Source organism: Camelus bactrianus, chromosome 28, assembly GCF_048773025.1.
Source record: "Camelus bactrianus isolate YW-2024 breed Bactrian camel chromosome 28, ASM4877302v1, whole genome shotgun sequence".
Lineage (NCBI taxonomy): Eukaryota > Metazoa > Chordata > Mammalia > Artiodactyla > Camelidae > Camelus > Camelus bactrianus.
Window position 1 is genome coordinate 16278634 of NC_133566.1, and position 21641 is coordinate 16300274.

The 21641-nt window shown below is 45.0% G+C and overlaps 1 protein-coding gene and 1 long non-coding RNA gene across 6 annotated transcripts in view; both read right to left on the reverse strand.

The window, feature by feature from the left end:
* ZNF892 (zinc finger protein 892) overlaps positions 1 to 21641 on the reverse strand; it is a 40122-nt gene that overhangs the window by 10895 nt on the left and 7586 nt on the right. The window contains exons 2-5 of one of the 5 annotated variants that reach the window (XM_045519582.2): positions 21131 to 21216; positions 19803 to 19929; positions 17471 to 17584; positions 15966 to 16951 (exon numbers count right to left, since the gene is read on the reverse strand). In XM_045519582.2, the coding sequence (XP_045375538.2) occupies positions 15966 to 16951; positions 17471 to 17584; positions 19803 to 19929; positions 21131 to 21163 (1260 nt within the window). In that variant the 5' untranslated portion in view covers positions 21164 to 21216. The other 4 variants (XM_074354536.1, XM_045519579.2, XM_074354535.1 and 1 more) reach the window with 4 other exon arrangements.
* LOC141575420 (uncharacterized) lies at positions 9401 to 13004 on the reverse strand. Its single transcript, XR_012503000.1, has 3 exons — positions 12338 to 13004; positions 10968 to 11941; positions 9401 to 10210 (listed from the first exon to the last, which is right to left on the reverse strand). It is a non-coding gene; the product is annotated as an uncharacterized LOC141575420 (long non-coding RNA).

Genomic DNA, 21641 nt, shown 5'->3' on the forward strand with positions numbered 1-21641 from the left:
CTGTGGGAAGGAAAACTTCAGTGTAAATCTGCAAATACCAAGTTACTAGTTTACGCATTGACAAGTTATAGAACTATAGAAATCCTTACTCTTTAGACACGGGAAAGTAGAGAAAATATAATTATGAATTAAGTATTTTCTTTGTGGTATGGTTTTAAAATATAAGGGGTTCAAGAAATCCTTCTCTGCACTAAGTATTTTCCCCCAGGACCATTCTCTGCTCTGGATCTGGGCGTGGCCTCTAGTAAGTACAAAGTTGCCTAGGAAAATACGAATTACTTCTCTCTCTAGTTTTCCTTCGTGAATAAAATCAGTCTAATGTATATTAAAAATTAGGAAGTTTGCTATGCATGTCACAGTATATAGATTGATTTGTAAAACAGCATTTCAAGCCCAATTACTATGAAAGTTCCCAGTGTTCTTGCCATTTTTCATAATGGCCCTGATTGGTCTGACCCACCCCCCACCTACTCTCTACCCCACTGAACGCTACTCCTCCTGCATTCTCTGTGCTCCAGCTGGTAACTGTCTTTCAGCTGCTTGGAATATGTGCCACGCTCCCTTCTGCCCCTTCACATGTGCTACTTTCTGTTCCTGAATGTTCTCCGCTTGCCCCGTCCTTTCAGCTGTTTTAATCACACTTCAGATCTCAGCTCAGGTGCTACCTCCTCAGGGAAGCTTTCCCTGACCCTCTGGACTGTAGCACCATGTTCCTTCCCTTCTCTCGGGTTACCCACACTTTGAGGGGACTTCGTGATTAACGTTGGTCTGCCCCATTAGACGTTAACCTCCAGAGAGAGCAGAGGCCAGGTCTAAGTTTACTCAGTGAAGCAGCCCTAGTTGCTGGTTCAGAGCTGGAACATTGTAAATATTTGTCAAAGACACAAATGAAGTAAGGAATACTTGAATAAGAATTGGCAGAAACAAGTTTACATGGAATGCTCTATAAAAGTGTTCATGGGAACAGAGGTGGGAGGGAAGCATAAGTGTACAGAACATTGAAAACATTGCAGGAGTGTTTCCTTTGGCCTAACCCTGATCTGAATGACAGGCACAAAATTTAGACTGTGCACTAAAATGTAGATAGAGGGAGTAAGTAGAGTGGGTAATGCTCCTTTGAATCTATAGCTGAATCTGTTTACTGCTGATTAACGTCTAATCATTTTTCTAAATTTATAAAAAATTTTTTTCTATACAACTTCAATTTAATGGAGACATATTAAAACAGACGAGTCCCTGGTATGCCAGTAAATGAACCAGCCATGGCTCTTTGAACCCCGACTTTTGCCATAGCCCCCCAAAGATGTATTTACATATAACGGTTAATTTTGTTTATATTCTGCATTCAAGTATTTAATATATAATATATATCATATATATACACACACACACACATATATATGGTATACGATATATATGTGTATATATATATGATATATATCCTCCAAAAACAAAAGGTAAAATAATCCACTTAATAAAATAAAAGAACTACCTACTTTGAAAATCCTCTACTCAAAATAATTTAACTTTGTCTAATACTTGAAGTATGAAATTACTACCCCTTTTATTTAAGTTATGGTCCCTTAAGGCCACATGCCTCAGGAGTTTCAACACAAGCAATATAATTTGTAGTCTCCTTTTTTTTTTTTTTTTTTAACAAACAGTGCAGCAGTAACAGATTATCCAGCAGTTCCTTTCAGACTGTAGTTCTGAGAAAAACCTCAGCAATCAAACCCATTCACGGAGCTGCTGCTCAGTGTGTGCGCTGGGGCTGGAGGGCACAGGCAGACCAGTCACACGCTGTCCAGCAGATGCCACTGACCTTCTCTCCCGTATGCCCTTTGAAAGGGATCTACAAATTTAGATCAGAATTGGAACTTGTTTTCTCCCAGCGTTTTACGTGGATTGTCGGTACCTGTGTGCTGTCAGGCAGGCCTGAGGTTGACGAGCACTCCCAGTGCCTTTGCCACGGGGTCTGCCAACCTCCCAGTGTCCTAGGCCAGTCCTACAGAATCATCGTGACTAACCTTCTCTCGTCAATCAGTCAGGGCATGATTCGTCTTGCTGGGCCTCTAAAAACTTTCATGGGGCCTTATGTGCCTTTGGAATAAGACCCCGTGTGGATTTTTCCATGGTCTGGCTACAACACACCTACGTTTCCCTCATCACACTCCAGCTCACTCCACAGTGGCACCCATTCCCCCTGAAGACCTCCGACTCTCTCATCACTTGGAGACTTTTTTGCAAAGTTGTTTTTTCTCTTAGAACATTCCTGTATTTATTTTCCAACTACCTACTCTCTCTTGGTTTTCAAAGTGCAGCTTTTAACCCAGCATTTTCCCCTCCAAATACTCTACAGGATGGAAAAACTCTTCTAGGGCTTTTTATGACTTGTCTATACCAGTGATTTCTGTATTTAAAAAATACATACGTTTCTTCTTGCCATTTAACTATTTTACTTATCTGTATCTTATCTCCTCAGTAAACTTTACAAGGGAGAGCCAACTGGCTTATATTCCTTTGCATCTCACCAGGAGGTCAATTACAGTACTGAAGGGCTGGTAAGTGTGCATCTAGCACTAAGTGGATTGAGAACCAATGCTAGGAGGGAAAGGTCTGCATAAGTGAGGAGCAATTACTGTCAGGTTCACCACTCATCATTTTATCGGGCTGAAGTCAGAGGTCTAGGAATCAAGGTTGAGCAAACCCATAACAATACAAGAAACCGTATTCATGTTCCGAGAACAGAAAAACAGAAGAAAAGTAAACCCACCTGGGATGCAGGGGTCAGCAGCACAGTGGTGAGGCCCTTTTCTTTTGGGTTTCCAGCATGGGGAAGGTCACTTTTCTGAAGGTCCTCAGAAAGTGACCCTGTAAGTGGAAACAGGAGCCACTGTGATTACTCTTACTTGCAGTAAACTCACAGAAACTGCCATACATAGTGACTTGTCACTTAAGAGTCAACACAGGGAACCAAGGGACAATCCCAAAATATCTCTGAATCAAGACAATTGTGATCATGGATGGCTGCCTCAGGTTCCTCCTACTCCGCCCTTAAACTCCAGTAGAACTCTGCTACGAGATCCTGGACACTTAAATTAAATACGTATTTCTATCTCTCATCTGCTGAGTGACAGTCAAAATAATCTCAAAGCCCCCATGGGTCAAATTATGCCTCAGTGGGTCACTCCTGTTCTATTCCAGGCTCACAGGATGAAAGACTTGGTTAAATTCTTTTTGAACACTGGCTTTTCAGATTCAACATTGGCTTGTTCAGAAAAGCAATGGGTCTTGTGGGGGGGAAATGCAGGACTCTAAACAAATCCTGTGAATTCCCGAATCCTCACTTTCCCCATCCGCCAAATGGGCCTATTCGGTAGTCTGCTTCCCCCATAATTGTCTTATGGGGTTCCTGTGAGAACAAAAGAAAATCATTATGAAAAACCAAATTGTCAGACCTGTTGATTTAGGGGGCAAGGGAGGCATCATTCCAAAGCCCAGCAGGGCAATGCAGGTAGCGGGCTCCCCTTAAACCGCAACGTGAGACCAACTGGTAGGAAAGGGCTCTCTCCCAGAGAAGACGTGATGCTCGTCCTTCCTGAGCCTGCCCCAGCCAGAGGGCAGCCTTTCTCCTTTTTTGTCTCCAGCAGGGGCCGCATCCCTCCGAAATTCTCACCTTTGCCCCCAGTCTCCATAACGACTCCCTCCCCGCCGGCACAGGCGACGACTGCGGCGGGAGAAGGGCGCGGTGAACGCGCGAGGGGCCCGGGGTCCACCGCTCGGGTCCACCCAGAGGCCCTGAACGCGAGTGCTACCCTCTCAGGGCAGCCTCGCTCCCCGACCCAGGACCCCCCCACCCCCGCCCTCCTTCCAGCTACTCAGACTCAGAAGGACACGCGCTCAGCCCTCCTCGACCCCAGGCTCGACCTCACGAACGACACAGAGGAAGCCCTGCCGGCGACAAAGGCATCTAGGAGCCTGCCGGGCCGAGTCGCGCCGCTCCGAGCTCGCGACTGAACTACAGCTCCCAGAATCCTCCGCGGGGCGCGGGCGCGGTCGCGTCACAGGACGCCGCTTCCCACAGGACCCCGCGGGGCACGGGTCAGGCGGCCTTCTGCTCCCGGAAGTGTCTCCGCAACGGCGCGCGGCGGTGCTGGTCTTCCGGAGAGGTCGGCCCCTCAGAGAGCTTCTTACTGGACACCCAAAGGGCTGCGCCTTCCTCGGTGCCTACTCTGGGCTCCAGCCCCGGAAGACATGCTTGGCCGCGCCAAACCCAGTCTTACCAGGAAATTCACCCTGGGCAACTGTAGCTGGCAGAGCGCGGCGCCCCGACCCACCCGGATTCCTCTCTGTCTGCTGTGCTCCCTCGGAGGGGAGGCGCCTGCATCCCAAAGGATGCTCACCCCGACCCGGTCGCTTCCCCTCTACTGCGTCTCCGCGGCCCATTGCCTGCTGACTGGTCTCACTTCTCATTCTATTCTCAACACAACTGTACCCCTATCTCAGAACAAAAGCCAAAGTCTCTCCATTGGCCCACAAAGCCCCTCAAAATCTTCATAATCCACACACTCTAGCCCTCTGATCTCATCTCCTACTACTTTCCCCTCATTTGTTCTGCTGAAGCCACACTGGCATCTTCGTCACTCTTTAGGTGAAGCATGCTTACACTATGGAATTTTTGTGCTTGCTCACCTGCCTGGGTATCCTTCCCCAGACGTCCACACGCCTGCTCTCTCACCTCCTCCAAGCTTTTGTTCAACTTCCCAGTGAAGCCTTCTCTGACCACACTTCTTCATTATTCCATAGTGCTTCTTTCTTTCTAACATACGGTTATTACTTTTGTTTATTGGGTGTCTCCCAACACACATACACCCAGAGATAAAGCTCCACAGGGCAAGGAGTATCCCCAGGGTACTTAGATGATCAATAACTGAATCAGAATATCCTCTGTACTTGCAGAGAAGGTATAAGTGTCTGAAACTAATATGGCCTTCATTGCTTTTCTTGACTTCATTTGTGATCTTTTAGAAAACTTGGACTTCATTCATAACCCTGTTTTTATTTGCATAGGCCCAGCTTTAGAATGGACACTAGCAGGTGGCCCAAACACATAAATTGGTGTCGTAAAGCAGTAGAGTGTAGTTGGAATACCTTGGGATAAAAACCCACAGTTGAGTCCCCATTATCTCATAAGGATAGACTGTCCTTGAGTTTTTCCTAAATTTAGTGAGAGCCTCTGCTTCCTTCTAGTCTGTCTTTGTGTTTGCCACAACATCCTGCCAGGAAAGCATCCCTGCCTTCCTCAGGATGCTACAGTGCCATCAAAGGCCATTAACTTTGATGTGAAAATTGATGTTAAGAGAGGTAAATGAGGAATCCATTAATCACCATGGAAGAGGGAAAAACTGGAAAGAAAAGGAAGGGTTTGGGCGGCAAACGGAGGTTTGAGATTCAACAGAAGAGAGAGGTGGTAAAGGTCTCAGGGAGCCAGAGAGGAAGGCAGACAGGAAATCAGGCTTGGAGTAAACTGGCAAAAGGAGTAATTCAAGTGTGAGTCTTGTGCCTGGTCATTACCTCTGGGCCTCTGCTCATACCCTCAGCCATTGGCTCCACTTCCCTTCCAGAGCCTGTGAGCCCGCACCACCGTGATAGGACAGTTATCGGCCTGGGTGTACCTCTCTTATGGTGCCCTTCCAGAAGTCCTAGCCAACGAATTCCAATTATATCAATATATCATTGGCCTGATAACTGATACATCAGTATTTCATTGGCTTGATTAGCCATACTTCACTGCAAGAGAGGCAGAGAGATATAATTGGGCACACTGCTGCTCAGAGTACTCAGATTTCCTATTGTTACTCTTTTAGAAACATCCTGCCTTTGAGTTGAGTCCTGGCTCTCAAGTCTAGCCTTCTGGTCTGAGACAAATAGAAAACAGAGATATAACTGGGTTAGTGCCAGGGAAAAAGAAAACATTGTATATGTTAAGAAAAGAACGAATAAAAAATACTGTCTGGTTTATTGGTAGCTCCTCAAAAGAAAAACATCACAGAGAGGCTGAAAAATGGCAAAAGAAAAAAGACTAAAAATGAAAGGTGGGTTAGCCCACTAAACAAGTTTCAGTTATTCGTTCATAGATATTCACTAGGTGCCTAAGTGACAATAAAAGTCACTGGGATTCTAATAAACAGGACAGCCGCCATCATGATGCTTATATTCTACTAGACAGAAGACAAAGAATAAATAAAGCAAACAAAATATAACAGATGGTGATAAGCACAGTGAAGGAAATAATGATTAGGAGTTGGAGTGGGGGCTTCCTTGAAAGGACCCGTAAGAACATCTAGGGGTGGAGGGGTAGCTCAAATGGTAGAGTGCATGCCTGGGTTCAATCCCCAGTGCTTCCACTTAAATAAATAAAACCTAATTACCTCCCCCCTCCAAAGAAAAACACATTTTTTTAAATTTAAAAAAATGGTCATCTAGAAGTGACATTTAAGCTGAGATCTAAAAGACAAGTTAACCACGTGAACAGCCAAGAGAGGAGCATTTCAGGAAGAGATACACACGCAGAACAACAGGAGAGACACAAAGAAGCAGAGAAATGGCTGGGCAGTTTGTTACATGTCCATGAGGGTAAATGGCAGAGGATAAGCAGGGAGGGAGGCTACCACCTGAGAAAGTGAGCTGTCCAGGATGGCTGGACGGTGTTTTAGAGGAAGAGGAGGGAGATTCGCTACAGGACAAGCAGGAAAGATAAGAAAATGTTAGCAGAGTTGAAATAAAGATAGGTCTCAACCAGCTCCCCCAAGAAAAACCAAGGCAAAGGGCCTTGCTATGCACAGCGCCACTGAGTCATTCCTCTGATAAATATCCGAGTGTGTGCTATGTACCAGGTACTGTTCCAGACGCTGGGGAGACAGTGAAAAGCATAAAACAAAGGTCTCTCGTGGAGTTTACATTTTAATTGGAGAGTAGGCGTGGACAGACAAAAATAAAATAAAGAAGTAAAGATATAGTATGTTAGGAAGATGGAGCTGGGAAGAGAGCTGGGGAGTGAGGGGCCAGGGAGCAGAAAAGGATGGGCGGAGTTCAGTTTTACTTATTAGGGTGCTCAGGGCAGGCCCGACTGAGAATGTGGGACATTTGAGCAAGAACTTGAGAAAGGTGACGAGAAAGCCATGTGTCTATCTGGGGGACAGGCTTTCCAGGCAAAGGCCTGGTATGGTAGGGACCCTCTCCACGGGCCTGCGAGACCTCAGGGAGCGGACTCTCAGTGAACCATCTGGCAAAGTCCCACCTGCCCGGTTCACACGTACCTACAGCGGCACCCCCTGGGCCTCCTCTCTCTTCAGCTTCCTAAAAATCAAGTTTCTACGGCTCTTCACCTCTCTTCAACTGGAAAATCACAGCAGGTTTAGGAACTAGAAGTCCTGCTCACAAAGAACAAAAGGAGAAATGGCCGTTTGGGATGGAAATTCCTAGCTGTCTCAGGGTTTAATAACAGCTCCTTGCCCTCTAGGGAGGAAAAGGGAACTATGCAGATGGCTTTTAAAAATTTTAAGTAGTGACGTGGATAGAGCTTTGATTTTCTATATTTAGTTTTTAATGCATTATTAAATATTTAAGACAAACAGAAGGCATAAAGACTAAAACAAACACCTAAGAACCCACCAGCTAACTTAGGAGATACACATTAACACTAAGTTTGAAGCCCCTCCCTCATCCTTCTCCCTTCCTCTCATGAGGTAACCACCACACTAAATTTGTTGTCAATCACTCTATGCACTTAAAAAATGTGTTTCTTCATCTTTTTTGTCATTTAAAAAATATTTTAAAATACTCCATATTCATTGTAGACAATAGAGACATACAAAAAAGAGAAAAGGAACAGTCACCTGCGAGCCTAGCAGTCAAAGACAATGAGGGGTAACGTTTTGGTGCACATTCTTCCAGACTTTTTCTGTGCATATAGATATATTTAGAAATGTACTAAGTTCTGATGATTTTGTATCCTGCTTTTATCATTTAACAATGTGTCATTCCCAGCTTTCAAACTCTATAAAAACCAGCACTGTCAAGGCCCATATTACACTGTAGCCCATTATGGATGTACAGTAATTCATTTCTCTAAATGCCTATTACGAAGTATGTATATTGTTTTTTCTTTTTTCACAATTTTAAGCAAAACTGAGATGAACATTTATCTGACTTTATTCCCCCTTAGGATGATTCCCAGAAGAGAGGGTACACATTTTCAGTTTTGCATAATACAACTTTTTACTTAAAGCTAGGATTTCAGTCTAGTCTTCCCTTATCCTATAGACTTTATGCAGATTAAAAGGGCCATTTCCTCTTGGCCCCGGGGTGCCCCTCAGGCTGCACAATGAGGCTTCACTGACATGACAGCCACATCTTTGGACATTTTGCTGCACTTTCTGGCCCCTGGCCTTAGAAATTTCTGGACTTGGCTGCTTGGACTCGGCAGCCTCCCTTAATGCTGTTCAAATGTCCTGTTCTTCTTGCTGTTCTTGGTCCATTGCTGTGGTCTAGAGAGCCCTGGCATTATCTCAGCCTTCCTTTGTTGTTTTAAAAACTGTCTGGTGGTTCCCCTTCCTACAGGATTCTGTGTGCTCTCTATACGCTACCTCTCCTTCACTGTTGTTCTTCATGACTATATTTCAAGGTCTTTTGAATCAGTTTTCCATTTTACTTCTTTGTTTGTTTGTTTTATGAAGGGCAGTTAATTAGGTTTATTTACTTATTTATATTTGGAGGAGGTACTGGGGATTGAACCCAGGACCTTGTGCATGCTACGCATGTGCTCTACCACTTGAGCTATACCCTCTTGCCTTGAATGAGTTTTGACATCAACAGGAACCTGTTCTTTACCTCCTGGTGAGGAGATAGGATTTCACTCCTTCTTTGCTCAGCAATATATTTTCAAAGCAGCTCCTTGAGGCATCAACCAAATCCCTGTACTAATGCATCACTAGTTAAACACAAACAAACAACAAAAAGCCTATAAACTCACAAACTATTCTTTACCCTTTCTGGGGATCTGTCCAAAGATGTACAATTTTGCCTCAGGCAGAAAGGAAGAGCCACACTCTTTCAACACACACACACACACACACGCGCGCGCGCGCGCGCAGGTTCTGAGTCACTAAGGAAAGTCCTGCTCACCCAAAGAAACAAAACCGTGATAGTTCTCCAGCATCACTTTCCTGTAAAGGGCCCTTTGAGTAGGAGCCAACTGCTTTCACTCATCCCTTGAGAACTTCGTAGCCACATCCTTAAACTTGATCGACTTCTGAAAAGACAAACATATTCTCCCTCACTTATGGGTCTTCTTTTATGTGTCACCGAGGAGGAGGAAAGACTACATACAGCACTGGAAGAGAAATGGAATGGAAAAGAAATGGTTTTGATGATGTCAAGGGGACCAGGTATTTGAAGAAAGAGGTACAGGTCTGTGATCTAAGTCCTGAAACTCTTGGTTATGGCCTCATGTCATCATATTCATGACAGAGCCTCCAAATTTCAGGGGCACTGTTACATAGCCTCAATTTTTTAAACTATAAAATGACAGAGTTAAATCAAATAATTTTTTAAGTCCCTTCCAGCTCTAACATTTATGGACCCATGAGATTTCAGTGTGAGCAACTGGTTCTCAAGCCAAGGGAAGACCCATGATGAGTGAATTTGTAACAGGATCCTCTGAAGAACTGAAACTGGAGAAATGGGTTCAAAGATACAGCATTTCTTTAAAAGGAAGTTACATCCTGTCCAGACCAGAGGATTCAGGGTGTTTACATTCTCATGAAATTTTAAGCACCCCCTGAACCACCAGGCACATTGCTCAGGACAGAGCTGCCTCAACCCTCCACTCCCCAACCATTACAAACTCACGAGGGGGCCGGTAGCCAAGGCTTTATGAAGGGCCACTCACAAGGAAGGTCCCTGCAGCTGGGCTGTGTGGTGAGGAAGGAGAGAATCTGGAGCCAGACAGGGTACTTGTGAGTATTCTCTGCGGAGGCCATCTTCCACCAGATGGGGCCCGTCTCCAAGGCATTCACTGTCTGGCTGGCAGGGAAGCTTCAGATTGAAGTCAGTCCAATTCACCTGCCGTGCGGCTGTTAGGGGCACAGCTGCCATTCTCTCCTCATCGGTGTTCTCTTGGAAAAGGCTGGGACCAGAGATGGCAGAACTAGACAAGGAAACATAAAGAACAACCCCATTTTGCAGCTGTGTGACCCAGGCTGAAAATCTCTACTTAACAATTAGGTGTGAGACAGCCCTGACTCCCAATACCCTTCTAAAAGTGAAGCAAACCTGGAAGTAAACTCACTCTTTCCCAGGGGATGGATATTATGAATATGCCACAACTTTGTGTCAGAGTTGGCAGAGACAGGGATGACAGCCAGGCCAGACCTACTGCTCTAGAGAAAGTAGCTGTCCTAGGAGCAGTATTTCAAGGTGAGTGACAGGCAGCTATTATTCTGTCTCTTGAGCTCTGCCAACAGCACATCACACTTTCCAAGGAAATCTCTTCCCACAACTGCACATTAATAAAAAATGACTCCACTTTCTGGACAAAGCTGATTGGCATCTGACCCAATTACAGTCCTCCTCCTGGAATTTTGGAAATAGAACCAAGAAGAGGTCAGTCTCTCACAGACACAGAAAACAAACTTATGGTTACCAGGAGAGAATGGGGGTAGGAAGGAATAAATCGAGAGTTTGAGATTTGCAGATACTAACCACTATATATAAAATAGATAAACAAGTTTCTACTGTATAACACAGGAAACTATATTCAATATCTTGTAGTAACCTTTAGTGAAAACTATGAAAAGGAACATATGTATGTACATGTATGACTGAAACATTATGCTGTACACCAGAAACTGACATAACATTGTAAACTGACTATACTTCGATTTAAAAAAAAAAAAAGAAATTACACAAAAAAGAAGAGGTCAGTCTCTTCTCATGAAGTTCCACTTGAGGGCAAGAAAACTTAGGAGCCCTCAACAGCCACATTTTGCCATGCCATCTGAGAGCAGGAAAAGCCAGTCAGCAGTAACAAGAAAATATCAAACATTAGTATATATATAAGTAGAAGCAAAGGGTTACAAGAAGGTCCTGAATTTCTTCTGGCCCCTGGTTCAAGTTTACAGGCACACCTGCAGTCTTCTCCTTGGGTTCCGAGACCCACAAGTATCCTCGAAATGAATCCCCCTGATACTACTTTGAGCTGGGTTCCTTTAAGTTGCAACCCAGGGACCTAAGGCAGGTAGCAAAACCTCCCAGTTCCCTCACTTGAAGCTTCATTGTTCATGTTCTGCTACCAAGATCTCTCTTCTTAAGAGTTCTTTTGAGGTCCTGGGGATACACAGAAGAACACAGCATGCAACATGGCTCACAGAACCAAAAGGTGGGCATCAGTCTTAAGAATCTCATTTCCAATCCTCTACCAAATGAATCCACATCATGAAGTAAAGAGTCAGGGTCGTTATCTTCCTTGAACTCTCAGATTCTGCCTCAATCGCCTAATATATACTATCTGATACTATAGTTATTTGTGTTTTGTTTTATCTTTCCAAGTCGATGATGAATCTTGGGAGCCAAATCTTGCTTTCCTCATTCCAGGAAAGCTACTTCCACATATCTGGTACTCAAGAAATATTTGAGGACTAGTTGAAATACCAAGTTTTGCAAGAAAGTCTGGTTGGTGTTGGAAAGCGGAACTGAAGCTTAGAAGAGGGAGCGTCTTTGTGCAGCTGCAACAGGCCAGGTGGAAGGCGTTGAAACCCTGGACCAGGCCCAGGGAACCCAGAGAAATGAGCAATCTGAGGTGCTTTCCGGGAAAGATGGATCAGCAGGATTCAGCAGAATCGGTTCAATCCAGGTGTCCCGAGGCCCTAGGTCGGGTTAGCTGCGGAAGGGCGGCACAGCGAGCTTCGGTCAGGAAGGCTAGGGGAGGAAACGCGCCATCCCACCCCGGGGATGAGCACAGCCGAGCGCGGCCTGCGCACCCCAAAGCACGTCATCTAACACGCTGGAGGCCAGGCTATCCTGATCTCATTTCACTCTCAGCCACGTCTTCACCCTGAGTGGTGCTGGGCTCGCAGCTGGCGCCTCCTCCCCAGCGCGCAGCGGACTAGTTCAAGGTTAGCCCGGGGAGCAGCAGCCAAGGAGAGTTCAACACTACCTCATTTCGGTTCCGCCCTCACGCGGTGGCGCTAAGCATCCTTCCCTACCTCCCCTCCCCTTCCTCAACACGTCCCTCCCCCAGCAGCCTCTCCTACCACACCCAATCCTAAACCCTCACCTTGGGGGCCAACCTGCTCGCTGTGGCCCCGTAAGGCTCAAAGACCTCAAAGCGCCTGCGCAACACGCGCCCTGAAAACTACGATTCCCAGAAGGCCTCGAGGGTAAGGGGAGACACCAAGGCCACGCCCACCGCAGACGCCCCGCCCCCTAGGTACCCACGGGGTATTCCAGTGAATCATTTAAAAGGTGAAACCTCCTCACTTAATAGTAAAAATGGAGGAAAGCCTACGATTAAAGAGCCAAAGCAGCCTCATAGCCCTGTTTGCCTGCCCTCGCTGGACTCGCTGCCCTACCGCGGTTAGCTCTGTTTCCTAGGCAGCTTTCTATCCAGTTCTCCAGAAGGATATTTTTAAACCTTTTCTGTTCTCCTCAGGCACCTGCTAATCTTCTCCCTCACGTGAGGAAGAAGCATCAGGGAGAATTTTCATGCTTGCCCGTAATCAAATCTACAACTTTGCCTTTTTTTCACGTCCGTTCTTTCTGCCCTCTCTAATTGAAACAATAAACCTGGGCGTTGCAATCGTAACTGTCAATAAAGCACTCTTAAACTTTAGCAAGCTGGGGAAGTATTTTGTTACCTATACTTAAAGAATCCTGATAAGTGTTCACATCTCTAACATTTTTAAAGAATTCTTCCCTTAGTCTCACATCCCCCTCCAACTGCCATTCTCCCTCTCTCGTTATCGAAGCCAAACTACTCAGCATTGTGGACACTTGCTATTTTTACCTTCCACTTCCCATTCATTCCTTAACTAAGTTCATTCCAGTATGACTTTGGTGCCACCATCCAAGTTACCGACAAGCGCCAGTAGACTCTGTCCTTTTTCACCACTTGGCAATATTGAATGCTTTTTGGGGCAACATTAAATGCTTTTTGACTATTCCCTTTCTTGAGTCTTTTAAATTCTGTGACATCGCACTCACTTGGTGTTTCTCTTGCCTCTCCATCCTGTTCTGTTCACTCTGCTTTCATGGCTCTTCCTCTCTTCATACCCCTTTAAATCTTGGTGTTCCCCAAGACCCTAGTCTCTTCCTACACTACACCTTCTTCATGAGCAATTTCCTTCCATTCACGTGGTTTCAGATATCACCTTTATATCTGAAATCACTGTTTTCGGTTTGTCTGTCTACAGAACATCCATACATGTTTGGATAGTTCACAAGCATCTCAAGCTCAATATATTCAAATTAATTCATTCTCTACGCTCACATGGAACACCTTGGCTGCACTGCCTCAGATATTCTTGGCCTTAAACCTTAAGAATGCTGACATGCTTCCAGTTTAACTAACTTCTGACTCCAAGATTTGATCCTACCAATGGCCATTTGGTGAAGCTAAAACCTCAAAATTTAAGGTCTCCATTAATCCATGCTGAATTGAGAGGTATCAATTAAAAGGTAAAATGACCCTTTCCTCAGAATTTTTAGAAGATGGAACAGTATTTCACCCTTTTAAAAATGCTCTTCAACATCACCAAATTTTAAAAGAGAACAAATGGAGAATTGATGAATTTATGTCCCCACTCTGTTTCGATTATCACTTTACTCAAAAGTCCATTAGAATTCTAAATTCATTCAAGCCTCAGCTTGCTGACAATAGCAAAGTATCTTAGGGAAATATCTGACCTTCAATTTACTTTTAACAAGGCAATAAATAAGATTCAGAACTCTCAGAGACAATCATCAGCCGAAAGTTTGTCAATAGTTCCTTTTATTTTCTACTTGAAATTATTAAATAATAGCAGATATTATCCACTATGATAGATTCTGCACTGTGTTTTTCCTCAAGTTGCTTTGAAAGTACACATGTGAAAAGTCTTCCCTGCTGCTCATCTGCTCTAAGAAAGACTGATCAATAGGGTTGTTTGTATGCTGAGGATCTGTTTGGCAATCCAGTTTCTTGAATCAGACTTTTAACTCCCAGGGAGAAATGCATTTTGGTCCACCTGGATTCATGCAGGGAGAGCTAAGTTCCAGACAGCCTTTCAGAATCAAGTCCTCTTCTGGGCATCACCTTAAGCCAATAGAAAAGGAATGCAGATGCCTAGAGTCAAAGTTGCCTGGTGCCTGATCTTCAACAAAATAAAAATACATGGCTGGGCCCAGGGTACAGAGGGTTTGGGAAGTTGGGACTTCAAGTTCAGCAATGCAGGACCATGTCAAGGCAGACAAATATTCAGGGACACTTTCATTAAACAGGGAGCTCCTTTAGGTCTTGAGTAAAGCAATGATGGGCAGGAAGGGGGCCATTTGAAAAGACTGGTCTAACAGTAATATGCAAAATGTAACTGTGACAGAGGCTGCTGATGTTAACCAAATATTGAGGTGCCTGTTTACTTTCCTAGCCTCTTGGTGCTGGGGTCTGGTGTATGAGATATAAACAGAAGTGATGGCCCTTAAAAATATCCTAAAATCTCCTCCAGATTTCTCTCCCATGATGACCCTGGAGGCAACATGTTCTAAACGATAAGGATGAGGCAAGACAGACTGACTCACATCAGATTCTACATGAGAAATGAATCTTTGTTTATTTGGGGCTTACTTGTTACTGCACCATAGCTTAACACACACCTCCTCAAAAATGAAGAGGAAAGAATCTGAAACAGGGAGTGACTCCTGCAGTAACAGGACCCTGAGGTGATAAAGGTACAGGCCAGACTGTGAAAACTCAAGAAAAAGGATGTGAATCTAAGAGGTGTTTTAAATAGAACTTGGTAAGTCAGAAAGTCATTACTTCAGTTAAATGTTTATTGAGCACCTGTTATTTGCAAGGCACTGTATGAGACACAAAGACATCCAAGTCACACCTCCAAGTGCTTACAGTCTGGGTGAGGAGATAGTACCTGTATATAAATTATAAACATTATAGCATAAAATGGTACAGAGAATAGACTTTGAAGGGAGACCTGTATTCAAGACCTGGCTTCACTTTTGACTAGCTGTCACCTGGGGCAAGTTACTTAACCCCTCCAGACTTCAGTTTGCTCACCTGTAAAATGTGAGTAGTGACAGTACTTATGAGAGGGTTGGTGAGAGGACCAAATAATCTACTCCTTACAACACTCTCAGCTGAGTGCTTGTCCCATAATAAGCACTCAGTAAGTGCTAGCTAGTGGTGGTGGCAGTATTGGGAGATCTAGAAGCTGGGAAACAACAGAATGAGGTCAGTACCCAAAAAAAGCTCCAAGGGAGAGGGACGAACAGCTACAAAAAAAGAACTGTTTCAGAAACAACAGTACTGTTCTGGCACAAGGCTGCCTTTCCCCACCTGTTGTAGCCTCCAGTTATTTAAAGTGCAGTGAGACCTGGGGCCTCAGACAAGAGGTGTGTCTGAAGATGGCCTCCTAATGGCGATCCCTGTTGTCTGACAAACTTCTGCCAAGTGTTGACTTTTTAAAGTCACATCCGAATTTCTGGCATCCATCCCACGTCAGCTCTATCACACAGTGGGCAGAGGGTGTTCATTCAAACACTGTGGCAGCAGAGGCAGGAAAGGAAAGCAGCAGCCAGAACACACAGAATGATCAGGCGATGGGTTTGTCTAAGCTGGGGAACCCCCATCTTAAGTTTTCATGGAGGTCCTGTGACTAAAGTTTTTGCCCAACTCAGTCTATTCCCTGTTTGGCATAACGCCGCTGGTGTTGAATAACTGATGATTTAGAACTGAAAACTTTCCCACACACGCTGCATTCAAAGGGCTTCTCTCCTGTGTGAACTCGCTGGTGTCGTGTAAGCCGGCACCTCTGGCTAAAGGCTTTCCCGCATTCACTGCATTCATATGGCTTGTCTCCAGTGTGAATCTTCTGATGCTGTGTAAGGGAGGAGCGGTCAAAGAAAGCTTTCCCGCACTCACTGCACTGATAGCGGGGTTCTCCGGCGTGAGCTTTCTGATGTCTGTTCAATGAGGAGACACCATAGAAGGCTTTCCCACACTCGTTACATTCATAAGGCTTCCTGCCCGTATGGATGAGCTGATGTCGAGTAAGAATGCTTTTCTGGCTGAAGGCTTTCCCACACTGATTACATTCGTAAGGACTTTCTCCAGTATGAATTCTCTGGTGTCGAGTGAGGGATGAACGATCAAAGAAGGCTTTCCCACACTCATTGCATTTAAAGGGCTTCTCCCCAGTATGAATTCGCTGATGTACAGTTAGGGATGAACGGTCGAAAAAGGCTTTCCCACAGGCACTGCACTCGTAGGGGCTCTCCCCAGTGTGCGACATCAGGTGCCTACTGAGACTGCTCCTGTGACTGAAGGCTTTCCCGCACTCAGGACAGTCATAGGGCTTCTCTCCAGTGTGAGTCCTCTGGTGGCGGATAAGGGAGGAGTGGTCAAAAAAGGTCTTCCCGCAGTCACTGCATTCCTGGTCCCGCTCTTTAGTGAGAGTTTTCCTGGGAGGGGCTGACCGGTGCCGCAAGCCTTCCTCCCGGGAAAGGGACTTCTTGCAGGCCTCCGCTGCAGGACTTTCCTTCTCTGTTTCCAACCCACCCTCCAGGGCATGAAATTCCAATTTAGGACACAGAGGACCTTTTCTTCCAAGCTTTTCGCTCAATGTTCCTTCTGATTTTTCTACTTCTGAAGGACCTTGAATCTCAGGCTTAGTCTCCCAGTCTGGAATGGACAGAAAACACAGGTGCAGTTTCTTTTCTGGGCTAAGAAATGTTACAGCAGAAAGAAGAGATATTGTGATAAATCTGAAAAGTAACGTACAGTTGCCGCATCGCCTGCTCCCACAAATAGTCTTATACTCTAGGGAGAAATCAAGACTTGGGACTGAACTGACAGCAGGGAATAGAACTGATGGTGGAAATCTCAGAAAAGGGGAGAATTTCTATTGGGAGCGTGGCCAAGTGCCGTAGGAGAGCCGGCTACATGGAAGGGATGGTGAGGAACAGGAGTATCACTGTGTGAATGGGCAACGTGACAGGTCTGAGAATGTGAACATTCGGTGAATAAAGGTGAACAATACTTTAAGATGCAGAGGGAAAAAAAAGAAAGTTGGTGGATGATAAAGAATAAACAATAAAGATTTGAATTTGAGAAAAAAGTAGTACCCAATACTTCCTCCCACTCACACCTAAATAACCACCACAAAACAAACTCTGCCCTGCCCCGTTCATACTCAATTACCTAGACAGACATTCTCTGCACACTCTGTCCCCTCAGATCCATGAAGCTCCGTGATCCAAGGCGCATCCCCTCTCTTCAACTGGAAAATCACATCAGGTCCAGGCACTGGAAGTCCTGCTCATGGAGAAAAAGACAAGCCAGGTGGTCGCAGGTGATGAATGCACACAACTATCCCAAAGCTAATCCCAGCTTCTGAGTCTTTCAGAGAGAAGGCGCAGCAGGCAGAAAGCGCACATCAGGAACACAGAGCACAAAGTAATGTAAGGAATGCAGGAACCTCTGAATGGAGATCAAGACTGAAGTTCTAAAAAGGAACAAGCAGCGTCCGGTCAGAGAGTTGATGGAATCTGTCTGAATTAATGTGTTTCTTCTTCCCCAGGAAGTGAACGAGATGTTCCTAGCTTTAGCACTGGTAGGACTGCAGGGAAGAGTCCTCATCTCAGGGAAGGTGAGAATGAAAAAAGATCACCTTGTGTAAAAATGTGTAATGAAGGTGCCCATTTCTGTTTGCTTATCCTTTAGTATTATGGTTTCACTTAAACAAGAGGATCATGTTCATTATAAGAAAACTAGGGGCATATACAAGGAAAAAGAAAAATCACCTTTTGTACTTCGCATTCATTTTTTTCTTTCTTTCTTTCTATTCACTTTGATACTGAAAGATACCTGGAGATACATTTTGTTAAAAACTGGATAATGACAATTATATCTCAAAATTTCAAAATAAAAAAAAAAAAACTACTGGAGAGCATTATTTGGAAAATGACTAAGGCTACCCCACCTAAAATCATTCATATTTGATTTATTTTGACATCCTAAATCCACTACGATTCACTATATATAATACAAGTCACTCCAGTCACTTTTACATGTAAAAGATCATTTTGGGCAGAAGACTCTCAATTAAAAGAAATAAAAAACAAACAAGTAAAATGAAATGATGCTGAATTTTAAACTTGATTTTTTTCACATGATAATACATTTAAAATATTTTATTTTAATTAGCACATCTACTGCACCATTTTAATGGCTACATGACGTTACATTGTATGAAACAACAGCTTATTTAATCTCCTGCTGACAGAATTTCAGACTGTTTTCAATGCTTTGCTGCTAACAATGTGATGGTGAGTATTTGTGTACACCACGGGCTGCTAATCTTATTATTTCCTTAGGACAAATTTCTAGAAGCAAATCTGTTCATTTTTGGTTAAAAAATAGATCTCCTTCTGGAAATAGTCTTGAGGCCTAAAATTCCGTTGCATTGGGACCCTTGACTTAGGAAATAGGGATACTTTCTTATTGGGCCCAAGGATCACCCATCCAGCTGTAGGCTGACACCCTGCTCACAAAACGGCCACTGCCATCACCTCCCCATGGCTTCCTCTCTCTGACCTTGGGAATTCTATTTTTCTCTGTATTTTATCCCGCCAAAATCTGTGACACAGCCTCAGCAGTCCCCCTAATGCCCCATGAACATTCTATTTCCATGTTTGACCTGTTTGAGCTAATCCAGGGGTGTTATGCTTGCTTTTTTGACCTACCTTCCATGAAATCTGCAGTGTGAATCCTTTCACTGACACCTGCTGCTGATTTTAAGTCTGTTCTGAATCTGCACACTCTCAGCCTCTCATTCTGGAAGTTTCTGAGAGGTTCTCATTACTCGCAGGAGCCCAACTTTACTCCTCCTGAATACCCCATCAGCAGAAGCTCTTAATTTTCCTTTTGTCACACAAGTCTCTACAATTGTGAAGTGCCTTCCATGGGCATCTCTCTGAGACTGTCCTTAAGACAAATAATCAAAATCAAACACATTTCTAGTGACCTTCTCTGAGGCACAGCCTTATAATCCCACCCCCACACTGTCCTCTTTTTAAAGGGAAACACTCCTTTCCCCCTCCTCTGCTTCTCTGAGGAGAAATTTTCCCCCGTCGAGATGGCCCCTCACACCCATCTCCGCCCCTCAGAGCTCTGGGTGGAGCTGAGTAAGTTACTGCCGAGCTGGGGAAGAACCGGGCGTGTGTGACTCAGCCTCCTCTCCCCCTGGAGAGCAGCTCCCAGCAGCAGGCTCTCATGCTCCGCTCCATCGCCCCAGCCCTCCGTGTTGCAGCGAGGGAGCCTGCGGCTGTCTAGCCTGCTTACAGATCAGAAGCCAGCCTGTTCCAAGTCAGGGTTCAGGACTAAGAAACCCACTGAAGCCATATCCTTCTGCTCTCCTATCTTGTCTCTCAGGGGTTCAGACTCAGGTGGGAGAAGAGGTGTCAATTTATTAGCCTCCCAACCCCACATCAACACAATACAGAGTCTGCTCCGTGTGGGAAGTGCTCCTTACCCAACGAGACAATGCTCTTATAGTTCTCCAGCATCACCTCCTTGTACAGGTCTCTCTGAATAGGGACCAGACGCCTCCACTCTTCATCTGTGAAAACCACAGCCACGTCCTCGAATGTCACCGGGTCCTGGAAACACAATCACATTCTCCCTTATTCATAACCCTTCTCTCTACATGGACCAGACCAAACTGTCAGAATGACAAGAGCCTGGAGGATGCAGAGAGAGTGGAAAGAAAATGGTTCTGACAAAGTAGGGCTTTGAAGCATCTGGGGAAAGCGCAAACATCCCCCGAGGCGTGATGTTCTTGGTCACAATTCCACACTGTCTTCGCAGCCGGGCCTCTGAGCATCAGGGGCTCTTCCGCCAGACTTACAGAGAACTTGTAAGAACAGAACGAAGACCTCCCGTGTACCCTTTCCCCAGCTTCCCCAGATGTTAATGTTTTCCACACTGGCTTTATCTTTCTTGGTGTCTACACATTCACCTATCTTTTTCCTGAAATTCTTGAGTAACTTGCAAACATGAGGTCTCTTTACTCAAAAATGTTTCAGTTTATATTTTGTAAAAACATGGAAATTCTCTTGCATAATCACAGTGTAACTGAAAAAATCAGGATAGCACTGATATACTATTATCTAATCTATAATCTTAGTTAAATTTCATCAATTGTCTTTTTTTTCTTTTTACAAATCCTTCAAATAATGGCGTTGATTAGATCATCTTTAAGATCACTCTTATGTTCTGTGATTCTGCAAGACTGCATCTTGACCTCCAATCCTAAAACCCCGCTGAGTCTCCTGCGTGTCTGCAGAAGTTCTAAACCAGAGTGTGGACTTCAGGACTCTCTGCCCTTGGGCGGGAATGGGGTGACTGCGTGTCTCTGCCCACACAAAACTCTTCAGGACTCCTTCAGCCTCACTGAGGCGCTTTACAGCACGTGTCACATTCCCCGCCTAACCCAGCCTCCCTGCAATGTGGGGGCCTACTTTCAGTCCATACATGGAGGTACTAAAGGGAAGTCAGGACTAGAAGCAGCCCGCTGTTCCCCAAACCTTCCACTCAGACCCGTACCATTGGTTTTTAGACAAATCACTTGGAGTGAAGGCTACAGGGGCTGTGTGCCTGGTGGCAGACTAGTGGGCACATGTCCAAGGCAAGAAAAGGTCACTAAAACACAGCACCAGTCAAACGGGAAGGACGCACTACCTATGGAGTCTCTCCCCCACCTGGCTGGGTTTGATCAAAGTAGCTCCAGGATAGAGAAAGAAAAGTGGTTACATTCTGGAGACTACGAGAGTATTTCAGGAACATGAAATTCTCCCTCACCTGGCACCTGGCGGTCGGAGACACAGCAGCCATTCCCTCGTGTGCGCCCTCCTCGTGGAGAGGAGCCGAGTCCCAATGAGGCAAAGCTGTGGGGGGAGAAAGAGGGTATGAGGGAGACCAGTCTTGTTTTGTAGTTTTGTGACCCATGAAGCAAGAAATTTTCCACACGCCAGTGAGTTATGTACCCACCCTCATTCTCAACACCCTATAAAAAGGGAAGGCAAAGAAAAGCAAGGCCAAGAGCAAGCCGGCTCCACGCCAGCATTAGAGCCAAAGGCCGTGGGTACCACTGCTGAGAACACAGGGTGGCGCTTGTTCTGCTGTCATCCCAGAGGCAAACATCTATTCCTGGCAGTCAAGGACATATTAAGGATCACACCGTCTTTATAAATTTACACTCAATATTGTTCGGAATGATTACTAGACAAAAAGCGTAAGTAATTTTATAAATGACTATACAGCTAAGTCATGTCAAGTAAATACCCACAGCGTCTTCAAGGGAAAACTGGCC